We start from the raw sequence: 19459 nt of genomic DNA on the forward strand, positions 1-19459 counted from the left end.
CTTTTATATATATATATATATATATATATATATATATATATATATATATATATATATATATATATATATATATATATATATATATATATATATTATATATATAATATATATATATATATATATATATATATATATATATATATATGCGTGGTCAGTTCCCTAGCGCCCAAATAAATTCCTAAGTTTGGAGGGAAAGTCAACAGTATCTCGTGTAATAATTTTCAAACCGATATCTTCATTATCTGGCAAATATAAAGATTTTAGATAAATAATTCAGAATACAGCTTAATTTTTTACTGAAAATGATACACGCGTTACTTTTTTGGAAATATATAAATGATATAGAACAGTGTGGCTTGTTTGTTCGGGATACCGTAGTATTTTGTTGTTGCAAAATGGTCAGGCTTATCCCTTTATTGTTGTTTTTATGAAAACAACGTTTGTTTATTGTTATTTGTTGTAACAGACAAAACCAACTTACATGGTTATGCTACTTTGTTCAGGTTGAACGAAAGCATAACAAGTGGAGAAAGATGAAAATGTTTATAAGTGCGGTTGTAAGATTTAGAAGACTTTCCAAAAGAATTTTAGTTTTATATAATTCTTTGGTTCCTCTTCTATTGAGCTTACGATCTCGTAACTTGGGTAAAAAAAATGTTTTTTGTCATAGAAGTTATTTTTAAAATAACTTCTGGGGAGAATATCCCAGACAAAAACAAGGGAACTGATGAGGATTGGTGGCTCTTTCCGAAACCTAGGTATTCCCTGCCTTACCCCTTGGTAAACATTACCATCGTTCTCCACTAATAAACAAACGTTGTTTTTATAAAAACAACAATAAGGGATAAGCCTGACCATTTTGCAACAACAATATAAATGATATATTTAACATTAATGGAATTCGATTAATATCTGGACTATTAACACAGGGGTAAACATGTTTTATTGCCTAACCTTGTTTTTCAGAAAATTTTATTTAAGATAAAGCTAATAATACCCCTACACTTTCAAAAGAACACGAACACTTGGTCACTAAGGACTATTCTGAATCGATGGGTGGCTAGTAAGATAATCCATTGAGAACGAACAACCATTCATTGAAAATGGTTAATATTTGTAACATAGAGTGTGCCATATGCGATTGAAATGCATGAATGAATGCTCTGTCTTTTTGGAAAGTCGGTGTACTACTTACATGTTGCCACATTCTCTGTGGACTTTTCATGCGATTGTTCACACTTTTCTTTTAGTTGTTTCTCCCTTAAGTATCGAGACAAAATGTTAATGTCAGTATGTACTTTATCACTATCGTACATAGGTCTTCGAATATCATAAGCCTTATTTCCACAAATTCGAATGGATGATAGATGGCTTCTCCCTTTTGTTTTATTAAAATTTATGAAAAATATCCGAAACGTGTTATAATGTATCATCGTTAAAAATAGCAATCCCATTGGTCCATTAAAATGCCAAGTTACCTTACAGTAACTTAAATTCTAATTTTATACATACCAACATATTTGCGTGGTGGATCAGGATACATAGACATTCGGTGAACTTCCTTGGCTATATGACGAACTGGGTTTGTAATACGGGAGACATAAGCATCAAGCGCTAACTCTGATGATGGTTCGTAACTAGAGTGATAAATATAAATTGGAAGATATAGCAAGTAAATACCAAACCCGAACTTACCTGCTTACTGGGAACGGAGTGCAACTGCGATTGCGGCGTGGAACTGGAGTGTGCAAATCTCGAATTAGTGATTGAGCTCTATGCCTGATCTTTCCAGTCTCTTCCCGAAAAGTCTATATGCATAAAAATACAAGAGAGACATAAGATAGTGCGTTTTGCGACGATACATGCTTTGGAATCCTTTATATCAAATTAGAACTCGAAAACAAACATTGCACCATATACCATGTAAAGCTAAAACACAGGTACACAAATCCAAAATATTTTTTATAGTTTGTATTCTAGCATACCCAAAACACACATTTTCAATGCACAACCACTGTTGTCAGATTTGACGATTTATCGCCATTTTAACGATTTATTGATATTTAATTTATAAATGACTATTTCACGATTTTTACACAAAAAAGAACATTTTTCTGTTACTTGTCTGATATAGCAATCATTACATTATGTATACAATAATTAAACTGTTTTATTTCGTCTTGGAATGCAATATTAATTTAAAACGTGTTGATGGTTTATATGTTTTCCTAATTATAAAATCTCTACGCGAGATAATTTTCATCCAAGTTTAATTATTTATTTATTTAAATTTAATTAACTATTATTTTTACTCTACAACACTATGTGTTTGGGGGTATTATTGTTTAGTTTTTCAAAAAAAACATCTCGAAATATTGGTCCTAGACTCGTGACATTAAGTATTGCTCCATACATGAACACATCAGAATGAACCACAATAATCATATTTTGGAATGACGCAAAGACATACTTTAGTGTTTGGGTACCTTGTGTTAGTGTATTGTTTATTTTCGAACACGTAGTAAACGTCATAAACTTGCCGTGAACGGTTCAGTGGTGAGGTAGGAAGTCAAGGCGCGGTCACCATATCCCGGCATATATCTCTTCGAATACAATGGAGATACTGAAACACTGCGTACTGGAGATGTAATTATTCTTACAGGCGACAATGATCGCGTGTATACACGACTAATTGGTGTATAATAGTATGAGGGAAGAAGATAACTAGATGAGTAGGAAGTTGGATAGTATGGTCTATAAGATGTGTATGTTGAGGGAAGGTAGGTCGACGCATATGTCGACGGTGTCGTATAAGTATATGAGGTGACTCTTTCAGGCGAAGTAATTACACGAGTAGTGGTCGATCGGACAACACGAACTGGGGAAGGAGATCGAATGACACGAGTGATGATGCGACTCGGGGACGAAACAATCCGAACAGGGGAAGATATCACACGAGCTCCACGAGTGTATGTTGAAGTGGAGTAAATAGGGTAACTCGTTTTGTATACCTAGATAACCGAAGAAACATAAATGTCATTATTATTTGTTTTAACTATCGTTGGTTAGTATTTAAAGCAAGAGCATATTGGAAAAATTATATAAATTAGTTTGTTACAGCTGACAAGCTATCTATTCTGCCAAATGTAAAATTATTTTCAATTGTATCAAATCCATATTGATAATTATACCCTCCACCTTTGAAAGGAGGGTATATTAACTTTGTCATTCCGTTTGTAACATCCCTAAATATTCGTCGTAGACCCCATAATGTATATATATTCATAACCAACATAAAATTCTAAGACGATTTAACGATGTCCGTCAGTCTGTCCTTCTGTCTGTCTGTTGAAATTACGATACAGCCCACATTATTTGACGTAGAGCGTCAAAATTTAGCAGAATAATTTTTATTGTATCTAGGATGGTTGGTATTGAAAATGAGAAATATCGGTCCACGTTTTGGTACATACAATTTCGTTTAATTGTACGTTATATATCAACACGAGACTTTATAACTTCTGAACCAGAACATCAATTACTGCCGCTAGCTGTACCTGTTGATCGAACACCTGAGATAAAACAAATTTATTAGTAAAGAGCATCGGATCTAGCTAATGAGCGTGATAATCTCCAACACGAAACCTAGTCATCGAAAAGAAATTTTAGTTAGCGAGTATAAACCGAAAATTTCACTAGGGTGTCTGAAGTATTGCAACATCAGTATCAGATTGAGTAAATTATCGTTCTCGAACCCAGAAAGAAGAAGGATAACTCAAGTACCGTGCGGGTTAACAGCGTATAAGTTAGAGATCCGAAGGGGTACGCGAGTGTCAGGTCTAAGAGAAAAATTTTACACTGTATTCGATCTCTTCTAGCTGAGGATTTACCACCACAATTTACGATGGAAGTTGTTTTACATTCATAAGAAGTGCTATGTCACCTAAGGGTTTGGTATTGACGTAATCCCTATGATGATGTCGAAACAGCTGTATGAACCGGGAGTTGAGAGATAAGTAAGGAATGATCCATCATATTATGTAGGGTATAACCACTCTGCAGACAGGTCAAGTTCAAAGATGTGTTACATAGGTACGTGATATCATATAACCCCTATATATCGGTCTTCGGTATCATTACATTTTTAACACAGAAGTTTTTAGCGTACCGTAATAATTACCTTTTATTATAGGTAATAGGGTCGTATAGATCCTAATATAACGGTATTTTTAAGATTTTAACAAAATTTTTCAACATATTATATTTTTTTGAAAATTGCCAAAATCGTTCCAAATGGAGGGGGGTATTCACAGACACCTCGAAATATTGATTTCCCACATAGGAAAGTATATATGGATCTTCCGAGCTGAGTCGATCTAGCTATGTATGTCCGTCCGTCTGTCCATTTTAATTTGTAATCACTCTACAGGTCGCAATTTAGAATGGGGTAGGGGCTATGTCCAGAAAAGAAGCCTACTGCTTAATAGTTAGGGGTTGAAATGGACCAATTTCCTGATTTTGTAGTTGCTCTACAGGTCGCAATTATAGACCAATCGACACGGAAGATAGCTTGGGCTAGAGCTTAGGGCTTTTGAAGGTCATCGGGTAATATTCAGTGGGTGAAATAGACCATAACATATGTGTTAAATAAAAGTCAAATTTTCCATTCAACCGCGAATATTTTTAATCACGGCGAAATCAAAAATAGACGAACAGGCCAATTCTGACCGTTATATATATCCTGATAATAAATATATCGGATTTATATGGCGCAATATATACAATGTGTTTATACAAGGGAAGGGGATGTTAGCTTCAATTGTGTGATCCTGAAATTTTTCCTGTTTTCGGTTCATTTGAACCCCTAATATTTTGCGATCATCTCCTAAAGCAAGAGGCCCCTCTGTATCTCCAAATTTAGACTCATCTATATGATTTCCTTGTCTAAGATATTTGTCTATATTCGTCAACAAAATCAGCACAAAAAAGCCAGAAGTTCGCCTTTTGTGTATTTCGGATATCGCCTGTAACTAATGTTGGTATTTTTTCACACAAAAGTAGTGGTCCATTCTACCCGCTGTCCTAAACTCTAACTTCATGCGAAAGTTCGTGTCCTTTGGTTTCTATTTGTGACCGTTATAAAGGCAAAATCAGGGTCATTTTTAGTTGTTGGTCCATTTCAAACCCTAAATATATTGTGGACATCTTAAAAAAACAATAGTAGACCTATCTGAGCCTATAGACCCTCCTGAGCCTAACCTTACCCTTGTGAACATTTTCGTGAGTATTGGACGATAATGACAATCTGTATATAATAACCCCATCCTGTGTTGTAAGGTAAAAAAATATTACAAAATGTATACTTCAAAAAAATTAAAAAATAAAAATATGTCACAAAATACTACAAAATCTATATTAACATCATTATTGGCATCTTTTTAAGTGATTTTTTAGATTTCATACTTTTATGCCAAGAGGGCATTCTGAATTGACAAAATTTGTAAGAATCAGGCTTTTATCGCCAATAGCAAAGACTCTTGTAGTGGTGGCTCTTCATCTATCAAAAGTCTTTGATAGGATCAACCATGCCACGCTGTTTGAGGACTTTGAGAATACTACCCTCCGGCTATGTTGGAAATGTAGGAATTCTAGAATAAGAAGTCCAAGCCCTGTAGATGAAACAAGGAGTTCCCAAAGGTGGGGTGATGACTCCGGAACTGTTTAACCTCAACCTTTCCGGAATTCCGCGCCCTCTAGACGGCATCGAGATCGTAACGTATTTGGATGACTGTACGATCATGGCATCGGGTCCTGTAGTTGATGACATATGTGTCAGAGTAAACAGCTATCTCGCGGAGCTTGCCGCCTTCCATGCGAGGAATATGAAAATATCCGCCACCAAATCAACATCCACATTATTTACCACATGGACTGCTGAGATGAGAACACAGCTCAATGTTCAGGTCGAGGGACCATAATTTCGACCACCAACTACTTGGGGTTCGGTCCGGCCGAACGTACTGTTTTTTAACTTGTTAACACTCAAATTAAAGCCTATGGCTGAAAAATAAAATCAGGCTATTCTATCTAACACCGACGGTAGGTGAACATCTATTATAATTTTTGCCATGAATATTTATTTTTATTTAGAAATTACTATTGAGTCATTACTTATAACAAAAATTGTGCCGCTTACATAAGTCAGAACTGACCGGTCCAGCTAGTATTATTAATAAATTATTTAAGAACAAATAATAATAAGCCATTCACGACACCAAATGTGCTGGATGAGCCGCTTAACAAACGACGAAGGCGTGTGTGTGTATGTGTAAGTGTCTCTCTAGCTTTCCTTTTCATTGCAAACAACGAATTTGTGAAAATAATTAACCCCCCAGTCCAGTAAAAAAGCGAAATGTAATGGATGTAATTTTGAACCAAGCGTTCTGCGACTGAATGCTACTTAAGAAAAAATGTCCAGTACAATTTTAAAAATTTTGTTTTACTTAGGTCTTTGTTTTCAAAAAAACGTTCATGAGAAAATGGTTCTCACTCTGTACATACAATATGTGTGATACAAACAATTAAACTCTTAAAGTTCTCAAAAGAATGATATAAGAAATCATTAGCCCATTTTTTAAGTACTCCGTTGAAAAATGTGACAATTAGTGGAATCCTATACGAACCCTCAGTACCGTATCTTTATAAATTCCATTAGAAAATGTGACTAAAATCATCAAAATACCAAAAATGGGGGATGTATGAAAACGTACCAAAAAATCCGTTAGAAAATGTGACTTTAACCTAGAAATTATCGAATATCGAGAGCTATATGGGAGCTACATGCAACCCTGAACCTATATATAAATTCAATGATCTTATAATCTCCCTGTTACAAGAGTGCCTCTTAACCAGCACCAGCAGTAAATATAAAACAAGTTAGTAAGTTTTACAGTTTTATATGGTTTGAACAAATTTTTTACTACTATATATTGTTATTAATTTTCTGAAGCTTTAATGATTATACATTAAAAAGTTCATTTTTGTCACAGTCGGAACTATTTTGTACTTGTCGGCATGGAAACATTAATAAAATTCGACTTCCTCGGTAATAAATAAATAGCTAAGCTCAACGGGACGCGAAGATAAGAAATAACAAATTGCTTTTGTAAAATATGTCATATATAGTATATAGAATAAATTTTATTTGAAAAATGACAAGGTCGAGTACGATAAAAGAGGATTGCCATATTTGATTTAAACATTTTTTAAAATCTGTTAAAAATTCTATTAAAAGCTTCAAAATAACTAATCTCAGAAGGCGCTGATATATTGGGGGATACCATTTTATGGGGGCTATACGATATCGTGGACCTATGTAGATAATTCTCTTTCAGGGGGTAAAGTAGTCACAAGGAACTCCTTGTGTGGATTTTCAGACAATTCCGTTGAAAATGTGGTTAAAATCATCAAAATACTAAATATCGGGGGCTACCGTTATATGGGAGATATACGATATTGTGGACCTATATAGACAATTCTCTATCGGGGGGTAAAGTGTTCAAAAAGAACTCCTTGTGTAGAATTTCAGACAATTCCGTTGAAAAATGTGGGTAAAATCATTAAAATACCGAATATCGGGGGGTACCGTTATATGGGGGCTATACGATATCGTAGACCGTCTTCGAACTTGACCTGCCTGCAGACAAAAGACAGATCTGTGCAAAATTTTGGCTTCCTATCTCAATTCGTTTTGACTGTAGCGTGATCACAACAGATGGACGGACGGACGGACAGGGCTAAATCGTCTTAGAATTTTAGAATATATATACTTTGTTGGGTCTAAAATGATTATTTCGATGAGTTACAAACGGAATGACGAACTTAATATACCCTCCATACCTTGTATGGTGGAGGGTATAAAATGCAGAAGTCGGGCATACTTAGAAAAGAAATCTAATCACTTGATAGCTCTACCTTACTTTTTATACCCTTCACCATTCTATGGAGGCGTAAAATTCTTAGACGATTTAGCGATAGTCGATAGTCAAATCTGGTATATTTAAAAGTTCACGTAAGAAGGTCCAAGTTCCTTCCAAATGGTGGAGGGTATTAAAAGTTCGGTCGAACTTAGCTTCTTTTTTACTTGTTTATTGACATTTTTCTCCCAATATTTTTATATAAAACGCCATGGAATGCCGTGGATTTTTCACAACATCGAGTTCCTAATACAATTGCAATCCTTTTTTGTCCGGAAAACGGAAACCATTGTTCTTCCCAAAAGCTGTAACATAAATAATATATATTTTTTTATACCCTCCACCATTTTAATTTTGTCATTCCGTTTGTAACTCCTCGAAATACTCATGTCAGACCCAACAAAGTATATATATTCTTGATCAGCGTAAAACTCTAAGACGATTTATCCATGTCGGTCTGTCTGTCTGTCTGTCCGTCTGTCTGTTGTAATCACGCTATCTTTCGAACAAATTGAGATAGAAGGCTAAAATTTTGCACACATGTATATTTTGCCAGTAGGCAGGTTAAGTTCGTAAATGGGCCATGTAGGTCCAAGAAATCATATAGCCCCCATATAACGGTACCTCCCGATATTCGGTATTTTGATGATTTTTGCGACATTATTCACCGGAATTGTTTCAAATTTGGTATTTGAAGTTCGTAATGGATACTACAGCCTAAGACAGAAAATAATCTATGAAGGTCTTCGTATAGCCCCTATATAATGGTACCCCCCGATATTCGGTATTTTGCTAATTTTAGCGACATTATTTAACGGAATCGTTCCAAATTTGGTATTTGAAGTTCGTAATAGATACTGCAGCATAAAACAGAAAATGGGCCATGTAGGTCCACGTCTTCGTATAGCCCCCATATACCATACCCCCCGATATTCGGTATTTTGATGATTTTAGCGACATTATTTACCGGGATTGTTTCAAATTTCGCATGTGAAGTTGTTAATGGATACTTCAGCCCATGCAAGAAAATTGTCTGTGCAGGTCCACGTCTTCGTATAGCCCCCATATAACGGTACCCCCTATATTCGGTGTTTTGATGATTTTAGCTACATTATAAACAGATTTTTCTTCAATATTGTAATAACTTATGACAAAAGTTGCCTATGCAGGTCCACGTCGTCGTATAGGAATTTTTAACGGATTTTATTTTTATACCCTCCACCATACTATGGAGGGTATATTAATTTTGTCATTCCGTTTGTAACTCCTCGAAATACTCATGTCAGACCCAAAAAAGTATACATATTCTTGATCAGCGTAAAATTCTAAGACGATTTAGCCATGTCCGTCTGTCTGTCTGTCTGTCTGTCTGTCCGTCTGTCTGTTGTAATCACGCTATCGTAAATGGGCCATGTAGGTCCAAGTTATCATATAGCCCCCATATAACCGTACCTCCCGATATTAAGTATTTTGATGATTTTAGCGACATTATTCACCGGAATTGTTTCAAATTTGGCATTTGAAGTTCGTAATGAATACTACAGCCTAAGACAGAAAATTATCTGTGCAGGTCCCCGATATTCGGTATTTTGATGATTTTAGCGACATTGTTTACCGGAATCGTTTCAAATTTGGTATTTGAAGTTCGTAATGGATTCGTAATCCTAAGTCAAAAAATGAGCCATGTAGGTCCACGTCCTCATATAGCCCCCATATAACGGTAGCCCCCGATATTCGGTATTTTGATGATTTTAACGACATTATTTAACGGGATTGTTTCAAATTTCGCATGTGAAGTTCGTAATGGATACTTCAGGCCATGCCAGAAAATTGTCTGTGCAGGTCCACGTCTTCCTATAGCCCCCATATAACGGTACTCCCCATATACGGCATTTTAATGATTTTAGCTACATTATAAACAGATTTTTCTTCAAGTTTCGCGTTTAAATATTGTAATAACTTATGACAAAAGTTGCCTATGCAGGCCCACGTCGTCGTAAAAGCATTCGGCATTCTTAAGATATTAACAGAATTTTAAACGGATTTTATTTTTTGGAAATTGCCAAATTTGTACCAAATGGTGGAGGGTATTAAAAGTTCGGCGGAACTTACAGCTTGTTTTGTTTAAACATAATTTCTAAAATTATTTTATTTATTATTCAAAACAGTACATAAAAAAATGATATTCGGTGATTGCTATGCTCGACCCTATCTTATTTTACAATGGATAGGACAATGGAAAAGTTGTATAAAGTAATCTCATACTAACATATGATATACAATCTTCTCACAATATTTCATTGACAACGCCCAACTTTTTACAAAATATATGCCACTCGTATGGAAGAAACAGTTATGGAAATTTTTTTTAAATTATTGAGAGCATAAATACTTTGGGAAACCCAAACGCACTTTGTTATTCAGTTTGCAACACTTCAAAATTCTCGTTGGGGACTCCATAAATAATGAATGCTTGATCGAAGTAGAATTATATATCGTTTAAACTATCTCCGTCTCAGTCCCTCCCTCAATTGAAATCATGATAAAGGTCGCCATATTTAAGATATGTCTTTAAATCTTTGCACAGATTTTTATATTCTTAGAATGGTTGATTTTCATTTTTCCTTTCTTAATTATAGATCAAAAATTTTGTCCGACGTCTTTTTGCTGATTTTGCAGTCGCGACGCGTAATTTACCATAGGGTTAGAGTTTAAATAGGGCAGAAGCATGCCAATTTGAATTATATTTAATCGGCCGGGTGAAATCCGAATACAAGAAAACACCTCTCCCGACCTATAAAGTATTGCGCATTTCGTTGACGCATATAGCCAGATAACGGAGATATAGCAATATATTTACAGGAGTCAAAATGTTCAATAATTATTTTGAGTTCTCATTAGCATTTCAGAAGGCGTAAATGTAATGCTCCGATCAAAAAACGAGAAAAGCCTTTGCATAACTCTATGGCATTATTTTAACAATAAAATGGACCAAAAACAAAAAATACAAATGAGAATACAGAAGTAACTCTACTCACATTGCCATGATTTACTTCCTTTTTAGTACAAATTAGAAAAAAACAGCTTATCTGAATTTGCAAAATTTGCCACTTTATCTGATATCTCGCGTCAAAAGTAGACTCCTGCTAAATTTGAAAGTATTTTAGCGCAACTCATACAATTGATGGTACCTTTTTGTACAAATTTCCCAAACCCGTGCCTTTTTGCCCACTTTCATACTAACACCCCTCCTCATTCTAATATTCGAGCTCTCTGGTACTAATAGAGGTTTTCTACGACTTGTAGAACTATATGCTACATTACGATGGAATCTGTTAGAAAAATGTACATGCTTTCGTCGTATCGACGACATCAGGGTTTTTTATACCCTCCACCTTGGGTTTTTTATACCTCCATAAATATTCGTCGTGACCCCAAAAAGTATATGTATATTCATAATCAGCATAAAATTTTAAGTCGATTTAACGATATCCGTCTGTTGAAATCACAATACAGCCCATAAAATTTAGCAGAACAATTTGCATTATATCTAGGATGGTTGGTATTGAAAATGAGATATATCGGTCCACGTTTTAGTATAGTCCCAATATAACGGTACCTCCCGATATTCGCTATTTTGATGGTTTTTGCCATATTTTTTTCACTGATTTGTCTGAAAATTAGTATTTTTAGGTAATAAAGGGTCCTAGATCGTGTGGCGAAACATTGTATGTATAGGTCCACGATTTGGTATAGATCACATATAACGGTACCTCCCGATATTCGGTATTTTGATGGTTTTTCACGGATTTGTCTAAATATTGGTATTTGTGGGTCATAATGGGTTCTAATGTTTCCTTTACCCTAATGTGGAGGGTATTACAAGTTTGGCCCGGCCGAACTTAATACTTTTTTAATAGTTTTTATTAATTAAGAATTTTGTATTATCTACACTTATTTAATATAATAAACTTATTTTCGTCCACTTTATTGTTGTTAAAAGAGTATTTCGAATTGTATCATCTGAAAACCTTTAGTGACATTTACTTTATACGTTTTAAGTACCTGTACTGGGATTACCTAACTTGTTGCATTTACCCAGCTCGAATTCGTGGAAAGACAGAAACTCGCTCATATTTCGAATAAATGACCTACACTATCTTCCGAACCTCGAGCAGCTGTGTAACCACATTTTATTTTATTTTATTTCTTGGCAAATGATATAGAAGTATGCAGTGTTAGCTCCCGACTTGGAACATATTAAAGTATTTTAGCTCTTTTTCATCAAAATTGATTTTATTTGGTATTGTATTTCGCTTTGTATATTTAACTCATTGTTAAAACAAACATAGACATTGGTTCGCTTCCACACCGCACCCACCTATTTAAAGTATCTTGAGTTTCCTAAGGTATTTTCTAATGCAGTTGATTGCAATTTGGTATGATTTGAGCTAATATAAATGTGAATAAATTCAATATATCTACCAATAATATACTGAATGTATTCACAGCTTTCATTTATTATCCTTAAACATTCAAAAGTAACTAAATACATGCTGCTCATTTAGTCAAAAAAAATGATTCTAAGGAGAAGGCATTATTTAATGGAATCACATTAAAGTCAAATAAAAATATGATAATGCTTAAAATATTTCAACATCGTACGACAAATATTCTAAATATCTGTGCAAAATCAACAAAGCTTTAAAGTGTTAACAGGACTCAATAGGTGAAATATACTTTGTAAATACTCAAGCCATGTGCAGTCAAGATAATAAAATGTGTCAGTTTCGCATAGTAAACCCACCCGTTGAGTCTTGGATTAAGTACATGTATATATATGCATAAGTTGTTAAAGAATATTTTATACTTACACGTGTTGTCTTGGTTACACTTGGATACTGAAAATCAGGAGGAATAAAAATACATTATTTATACATACATATATTAATAGTTATATATATTTAACTTGTTGATCGGATTGAAATAGAATGAGAAATACCTAATGTATTGAATATCGCATTATCATTCAAAGTACTGATGAAAGGAATAATAAACACATCACAGATTGTTGTTAATAATAACTTTACGTTTATTTGATAAATTAGTGATGTTACGTAATTATGTATTATACATGTGTATGACAATTATTTTCAACCGTAAATAAAATATTCAAATTTATAATGGGATATACAATTTTGTAGTTAGTATTATTATGAAGTTTTCAAACACGATACGAAAAATGACGATAACGGGAACCACCTGGCAAAACTCCAGATGTGGTGGAAGAATAACTGTATCCACCTGGTCCCCCACCAAGTGTGCTCGAACGTTCAGTGGTGTAGTTATATCCGCCAGGTCCACTGCGAGATGTAGTTTCGTAGCTAGATTCATAACGCTCTGGTCTGCTATAAGGATTACTGGAATCGTAATTGGATTTTTCGACCGAAGATTTGTATGAGTACGAATAGTCACTGGAACCACGAGAACGGTGAGTGCCTGGTGCAGCGCTGACCAAGTCATAACGAGGAGTCTGCGAATTTGTGAGTAAAATTTTCAGTAAAATTAGACCATTTCTATCTGTTTTTCATCAACATAATAGTCAGAATTAAGACGAAAATTACGACTAACACCAAATTAGTGGTAATTGAAACAGGTTTGAATTTACATTGCTTATTTCATTGCTAACCACGCAATAAAGTTAAAATTATTTGTTGGAATAAGGCAAACTTAAGTTAAAAGGAATAGTTAAAACAAAGTTATAAGTGTGTACGGGCTTTAAAAAAAGCTATTATTAGATTATTAGACGCATTGTGTAGACAAATTCAATATATATATCTGGTAACCAGAGCACCAGACTTTTCATTGCGATATGTTTCGCGTCGAACGGGAAGTGATTCAGACGCGGCTCGATGCATCCTTGGCAAAACAGTATCTAAACTATCATTCGAAGTGCGAGCAGCTGTGTTACCTCCAGCATCTACCGTGTCAATATGCCTTCGTACCATACTGAGAATACGTTCCCGATTTTTGTCACGAGCAGGCACATACGGTTGTATTGGTTCATTTAATACCCTGTAATTGGGCTTGATGGCTGCTCTATTTATAGGATCCAATATCGAATTTTGTTTCTCTTGCTCGGGCCGTCTGCGGCCAAAAGCCGTTACTGGGTCCGAAATTAATGATGGCCTTGGAACAAATGGACACTTTTCCCAGTCCATAGCGGTTGGTTTATATTTCTGCAATGCCCATATATGTTCAAATTAAGAATGATGGTAATAACTTTCAAGGTTTTTCATACATATGTTTGGGGTGCGACATATTCTATATAAAATCAGTGCTGCAATTATATTTACAAGCGGTATTGTAGTGTAAAGCAAGTTTTGCTCAACCGTTGTAAATCTCTTCATTGTTTTCCAAAAACAAATTTGTTAGGTATAGTGGAGGTTGCATTCGTGCTTCTAAGCGAGTAGTGTGGTGGTGAGTAATTTAAAATAAATCAGCAAATTGCGAGTTTTAGTTAGGTATTACCAACTTATAGGCATATAGGTATTTACATAATAAGGTTTACATTTGCTGTTTAACAAAATTATTTTGAAATATCTCGTTTCCTACCGTCACTACACACCGAGAAGTGCTATAGCAAAACCCGAAGATTAGTTGAAGAAATTGAAGATTTGTTTTTAGGAATCACTGTGTTTGCACTATTATAATATACAAAGTGCAAGTGCAATATTTCCTTTAAACGCAATAAAAAGTAAATATCTTAGAATGTCAACTGCAGGTAGTTTTAATTGTTTAAAAGAGTTATAAGCAAAGAGGTACAATGAATGATTAGTTAATATACATAGCTAGTTTCTTTCGCACCATTATTCACTTTCCATTTTGTTTGTACGATTGTTTATGGTTTTGTGTTAATTTCTGAAAAATGTCTATACCATTTTCAATATTCACTATACATATATATGGTGGAGAATCTTCCAAAAATCACAAAATCAACGATGGGTCACTGCTCACAATGTAAGAAAACAAAATACCATATCATGGTGTAATGATGAAAATATCTAAAATCCAGTGAAGCTGTTTGTGAAGGAAATAGCAATTACTGTCAAATCCCAAGGTATGAGATTTTGTAATTGTGCTTCTAAAGGGTACTGAATTAGAAGAACAAAACACCAAATCGCAAATAATTTTATTGCAAAAATTTTTGTGGACTGCACCGTTATATTGAGGTTGCAGATAGCGTTTACGAACAAGGATAAATCTATTACTGTGTTCCAGAACTGCAAGAATGTAAAAGTTCTTACTACGATAACCGATTTAACACCTCCCCCCCCATGATATCGAAGCAAAATAGCAAAACTAGTGCATTCTTGCAGGTTCTGGAACAGATCATTCACTAAGATTTTAAATATATATTTGGGAATACTTTTCGGGGAAAGTCAACAGAAGAGAGGAAACCATGTAAAATGTGCTAAATTATCCGCGTCTAAGGATCGACGGAGCCCATGTCTGAGCTTGATATAAGTTTACATGCGTGTAGAAAACTTTAGATCTATATCCCTATATCATTTCCCTTTGAAAATAACTCGATTACAGCAGACAAACGGACGAAATGACACACATGATTTTAGAATTTTACACTAAACAGCAATAAATATTATTTATGGAACAAAAATGATTATTATGTTGAACTTCTAAAGGATTGACACATTTGTCGGAGGGTATCGACGATTCAATTACTAAAGATCAATGTGTTCCATATCTTGTGAGTTGTCTTGTAGTTGTTTTTCTCATAGCTCTAAGAAACACAATATTTGAAATAAATAAATTTTCTGTGTTTTAATAGGCAGATATCCTATTCCAAAAAAATAACAATGATTTATAATGATACATAGGTCCTATATAAAGTTTCCAAGAAGTAGAGCAGGTACGCACGAAATGTAACTGACAAAAGTCCAATTTTACGGTACCATCCGATTTTCTGTATTCTGAACCAAAGTGTCTACATTTCCTTTCCTCCGAAATAATTTTAATTAAAACCACTCTATCCAATGTATTTTGATACTCTTTGAATATATAAAAATTACTTGCTAATTTTTTTCAGTAAGGTTATATATATTAGGTATTTTGATCATTCGACCATCTGCAAAAAGTATCATAGTCATTTACAGGTCTATTCAATATTCAATAACCTATTTTCAATTACCTATTTACATTTTCCAAATTATATCCTATAGGATTAGCAACTCTAGCAAACATTATATACATATATAATTTTTATTATTAATTCGTCATGTATATGTTAAAAAAATTATCAATATTCTATTGTTTTCATAGCGTTGTTGTATTGGTTTTTGTCTGCAATAACATCAAGTCCAAGTCCTTATCAATAAAATTGTCTATGAAGTGGTCTTCTGCGCTTCTAGTTTGGTACTAAATACTCCCTCGATCCAAGACTCTATTTACATACGTATGCTCATCGCTTGATGCCATCCAAAATGATGTAAAAAATCATTCTGAATCACAGCTGTAAACGCACATGTACTTTGTGCTGCAATATGCTGTGCATTATTCTACCGTGAACACCTATGTCAACGTCAGCAACACATATATACACAGTTTTTTTATTCTTATTTAATGGTTTTTCATATGTGTCTGACTCTATTTATATGAAATGCATAAACAAAGGAACACACTTGACACAGAAATTAGCAATTTAGCTGTCATCCATATTCTACACATGCTTATAGCATACTAAAATATTTAGAAGAATAAAAAATTTTCGAGGCTCTACGAAATATTTATATTGACTCTGGTATGGAGGCGTTTAATGGTGAATCGTCTTTCGATGTTTGCAGAACATCCAAACACACCATTTCCAAAAAGTTATTTATAGAAATATGACTGCAAATGCGCGCGCATATTACATTACCCATTGAATATTAAGGTATTGATGTATTATGAAAATAAGTACTACATACATAGTGTATGTGTAGAAAATGAGCAAAAAAATATTTTGTTGGTGCATTGCGCAATGCGAAAGCATTTCAATGATTCTGTTATTTGTCTGGTATTTACTCTTCCATCTTTTGACGGCTGGAATGTGAATAATTGCAAGTTCTTGTAACAATTTGCTATAGGAAGTGATCAAAACCGCAGATTGTTATATATTAAGAATATAGAGTATATATGTACTAATATTTAACATTTATGTATATTTGACTCAATTATTAATTTATTAATTATATTGAAAACCAAATTCGAATTGTATGTATATGGCATATGTACGTTTTCATACGTTTTATATATTTGAGTCTATATATTTTCTGTTTCTGTTTATCATTTGTAGTATGAAGCATATCGCAAATATAGATTGCGTAATATATTTATTTTTATAAATATACAAAGTGAATGTAAACATTAAAATTCTATTGAACTGTTTGGCCTTGGACTTGTTTATGTTCTGACAAAAGGAAAATGCCATACAAAAAAGAAGAAGGTTAATGTCTTACAACGTAAATATATGTTTGTCCAATATTCAACGTTACTACTAAAGCAAATTTTAATGAAAATTGAATTCTTTCAGTGTTGATGCTTTAATCGACAAATTAAATAAATTCAAAATCTGTGTAATACAACCTATAATAGTTTTTAACATGAAACACAGTGTTGGCTTAAAAAATATATTTCATTGCGAATGCGTACTTTCCACTTTTCTTTCATTTCCTTAATGGACAAACATTAATGATTAATATAATATAATATAATATAAGTATATGAATGTAAATCGACTGTGAATAAATGAATAATTCAATTTTTTAAACCGAATGTTCTTTTTGTGCCAAAGTAGTCTATACTTCTTCTTTAAGACAACGATTTGTAAAAAATCCGTTATTAATCCGTGTCATAGATATTAAATTCGGTAAATTATTTTATTAAAAAATAAATATCTATTAATAAAGGAGATGTGTTTAACACATGCTTGTGTGTTTTTTTCTGCATAAATGTATTTGTTTGGTTATGACAATGCGATACTTTTTTATTTAAATCCAAACTTAACTTAAATGTATTTTCAAACTTGTTTCAATTCCGATCTGGGAGTTTTATAAATAAAGTTGAAGCATAAACAAAAGCTTTATATATATAAGAAATCTGTGCTAAAATCCCAATATATGTGTATGTATTTATAATGTGAGTAATACCATATACTACTGTTTATGTCGGAATATAAGGATTGCATAGATGTATATGATAACGACACAGAGCATTCAAGATTAGATACACTCAACGTCTCGCATATTTCATAAAATTCTTTGGAATGTAAAGGTTTTTAGTACAGATTTCTGATTCATATTATTATATTGATCTTAAAGATAATCTTCATGCCATGTATTAAATCCACACTACCCACAAAATTTAATTGCTTTTATTTAGTCGGGTCCATAAAGATAACCATATTGTACTTTTAGATTGTCGTTATTTATTAATATTTATGAGGTGCTTACCGAAACCGAGTATGAGGTTACAACAGGTCTGGAACTGTATGTTCTGCGGGTAGTGAATCCACTTTCGTAAACCATTTTCGTTCGATTTAACTATTGAGTCGGAAAATCAAGGCAATAAATCCAATTTCTATTGTAGTATCTTTAGATGTAATTTAAAGGTTTTTCGCTCGTGTCGTTTGTGTGTGCTTTACGCCCGTTCGATATCTTCTGAACAATTCATTTGCAATGGAAATGCTTTTAAATTTCTTGTAGTCATAATTTTTGGGGTGGAGACAACGTTCGAGAGAGTCTCTCATTGCCAAATTATTTTTGGAACATAAATAAAAACATTTTCATCGAAACGAAAGAAAAACGTATAAACCGCTTACACACAAAACAGCACGATCGTGTATATTTCTCTTACGTTCGCTGTTTTTGAAACCTTGACAGATGGAGAATTTCACTTTTTTTCTAAAATGTTTATATTGAATTTGTAATTTTTTACTTTATAGTACTTTTTAATATAATAGATAATGAACAAAACAAGCATAAGGCTTATTGAAATATTTAAGAGAAGCTCGTTCTCACCACGATGCGATCAATGATATAAAATGTATACAATGTATAAACTAGCTATGGCAAGCCTCCAAATATAAACAAAGCATTGGTGTGCAGGGAGGAAAAGATCCTAGTTCTCTTAAATATTTCCAAAAAAGTGTTTGCTAAGGTTTAAATACTTTCAAATGATTAGAGAATGTAAAATCTGCCAAGTAATTACAAAAATCAAATAACAATACAAGGTTAACGAAAGCGCATAGGAGCACAAACGTAAGAGAAAACAACGCTAACGTACTATTTTGTGCATCTTTTTGTTCTTACCTGTGATTCAGATTCTCTGGGGTAAACACCTTCCCTCTGATTGAACTCACTGGCGTATATAGAAAAGAATCTGGCGTGGGAGTCACTAATTCATAGGTGGGCATTCATGAACGCTAT

At 33.6% G+C, this 19459-nt stretch overlaps 1 protein-coding gene across 3 annotated transcripts; it reads right to left on the reverse strand.

The window, feature by feature from the left end:
• Window positions 1-1172: 1172 nt before the first annotated feature.
• On the reverse strand, window positions 1173-18717 carry LOC101894065 (uncharacterized protein CG45078). Of its 3 annotated transcripts, XM_005191625.4 has the most exons (6): window positions 18485-18715; window positions 12851-12877; window positions 2541-3011; window positions 1696-1808; window positions 1513-1637; window positions 1173-1378 (listed from the first exon to the last, which is right to left on the reverse strand). In XM_005191625.4, the coding sequence occupies exons 1-6, from the start codon at window positions 18557-18559 to the stop codon at window positions 1188-1190; spliced, it is 1002 nt and encodes a 333-aa protein (XP_005191682.3). In that variant the 5' UTR covers window positions 18560-18715; the 3' UTR covers window positions 1173-1187. The 3 variants fall into 3 exon arrangements, with proteins under 3 accessions (XP_005191682.3, XP_058980278.1, XP_058980277.1); XM_059124295.1 differs by lacking the exons at window positions 1173-1378; window positions 1513-1637; window positions 1696-1808; window positions 2541-3011; window positions 12851-12877 and adding an exon at window positions 13045-13509 and having other exon boundaries at window positions 18485-18706; XM_059124294.1 differs by lacking the exons at window positions 1173-1378; window positions 1513-1637; window positions 1696-1808; window positions 2541-3011; window positions 12851-12877 and adding an exon at window positions 13676-14215 and having other exon boundaries at window positions 18485-18717.
• Between the last annotated feature and the right edge of the window lie 742 nt (window positions 18718-19459).

Source organism: Musca domestica, unplaced genomic scaffold, assembly GCF_030504385.1.
Source record: "Musca domestica strain aabys unplaced genomic scaffold, Musca_domestica.polishedcontigs.V.1.1 275, whole genome shotgun sequence".
In the NCBI taxonomy this organism is placed as follows: Eukaryota; Metazoa; Arthropoda; class Insecta; order Diptera; family Muscidae; genus Musca; species Musca domestica.

Coding starts and splice junctions, on each gene's coding strand:
- LOC101894065 (XM_005191625.4), bottom strand. CDS start 18,559: ATGGTTTACGAAAGTGGATTCACTACCCGCAGAACATACAGTTCCAGA. Junction 3,012..12,850: donor GTGTAACCAAGACAACACGT/GTAAGTATAAAA, acceptor TCGGTTATCTAG/GTATACAAAACGAGTTACCC. Junction 1,809..2,540: donor TCACCACTGAACCGTTCACG/GCAAGTTTATGA, acceptor TTATGCATATAG/ACTTTTCGGGAAGAGACTGG.